This window comes from Saccoglossus kowalevskii, chromosome 10 (genome assembly GCF_978046115.1).
Source record: "Saccoglossus kowalevskii chromosome 10, keSacKowa6.1, whole genome shotgun sequence".
Classification (NCBI taxonomy): domain Eukaryota; kingdom Metazoa; phylum Hemichordata; class Enteropneusta; family Harrimaniidae; genus Saccoglossus; species Saccoglossus kowalevskii.
This window is the reverse complement of record NC_140650.1, coordinates 33761784-33763363: the sequence shown is the minus strand read 5'-3', so window position 1 is coordinate 33763363 and position 1580 is coordinate 33761784. Positions and strand designations below refer to the sequence as shown.

Genomic DNA, 1580 nt, shown 5'->3' with positions numbered 1-1580 from the left:
GTCAGTCAGCCAGTCAGTATAAATTAGTCCGCTATATAAGAGTAGTGTTGCTAAATAGACACGTGACACCGTAGAAAACTTTCATTCAGTATATTATCATGTACACATAAACTGTGTATGGTAACATAATATGTACCGTGCATCGTAACACCATCAAAGTGGAACCGCTGAGTTGATTTGAATGTGTCGGATTGTGCAAGAACTATATCAATGCATATAGATTATTCTATATTAACCAAACATTAAAATCTTACAATTTCCAGATCAGTATATCTGCACATCGATAAATGAGGCAGTGAAGATTGACTGACTGTATGTATACAGACGTTGCATTATGGATTACAACGATTCGTGGACTAGCTACAGTTATGAATATGATTTCTGGACATGGAAAGACGCTCCTGTTTATTTGACCGTCATATACTACTTTGTTGCCATAACAAGTGTGGTTGGCAACGTTCTTGTTCTAATCATTTTTTCAAGAATTAAACGACTCCGAACGCTTACCAACTATTTTCTTTTACATCAATCGTTAGTCGACTTGCTATCGACTTTAGCATTTTCGTTTCAGTACCTCAGTCCTAAATTTTACATCGACCCTACAAGCATATCTGCTATTCTATTCTGTAGACTGTACTGGTCGGAGTTCTTCATCTGGACACCAGTAACCGTGTCTTCTTTCAACTTAGTAGCGTTATCTCTCGAGCGATTTTTTGGTATCGTGCATCCAGTAGTTCACCGTAATAAGTTCAGTCGGGGTAAGTTATGGATGGTGTTCTTAGCCGAATGGCTCATAGCCGCGATATACATGTCATACTGGATTGTGTTGTCTGTTCAAGAGGATGATTACTGTATTACATCAATGGAAAATCCGGTAACCAGTCGTGTTATGCTGTTTTTTGACACCATGGTACAGACAATAGTTCCACTGGGAGTGATGGCCTTTGCATATATCAAAATCTGGATAGCCCTAAAAGCCAAGGTGAGCCCAGATGATCCACTGAATACAATTTCCAGCCACCCACACGACGCAAACCGCACAGCAAAGTGGGACAAAGCGCGAAAAAATGTCGTGAAAACGCTCTGTATTGTTTTTATTACATTTTTAGTTTGCTGGTTTCCAATGACTGTTTACAATATTCTATATACTTGTGGAATGCCCCTAACTTTCGGGGATAACTTTTACCTTGTTGCCGTTGTGTTTTCTCTCTGTAATATGTGCGTCAACCCCATCATTTATTCTATACAGTATAAACAATTTAAGAAAGGAATCACTCGGTTATTCTGCAAAAAGAAGAACGAAGGCGAAATAACAATTGGAGACCCAACACAAACGTCATAAAGTATAGTTATCAGGCACAATTAGGCGGCCTCGGAGAATAATAACTAGAACGAAGTTAACGTTACGAGGAGTTGTTTCTGATTTTAAAGACGGCATCAAATCGATAACACTCGGTGTTGTTCATGTTACGTAGACACCGAGAAGATGAATATGTGACGTCACGTACAGCTCGTACTCAAAATTATTATACATCTGTCACTGTAACGTCATAAGTTTTATAGTATTTTACGGGGTATTT

The 1580-nt window shown here is 38.6% G+C and overlaps 1 protein-coding gene across 1 annotated transcript; it reads left to right on the top strand.

Moving 5' to 3' along the window:
* Positions 1-334: 334 nt before the first annotated feature.
* Positions 335-1342, top strand: LOC102803544 (substance-K receptor-like). The gene has a single exon (XM_006821447.1). It carries the CDS (start codon positions 335-337, stop codon positions 1340-1342), a length of 1008 nt encoding a protein of 335 aa, XP_006821510.1.
* The last annotated feature ends 238 nt before the right edge of the window (positions 1343-1580 follow it).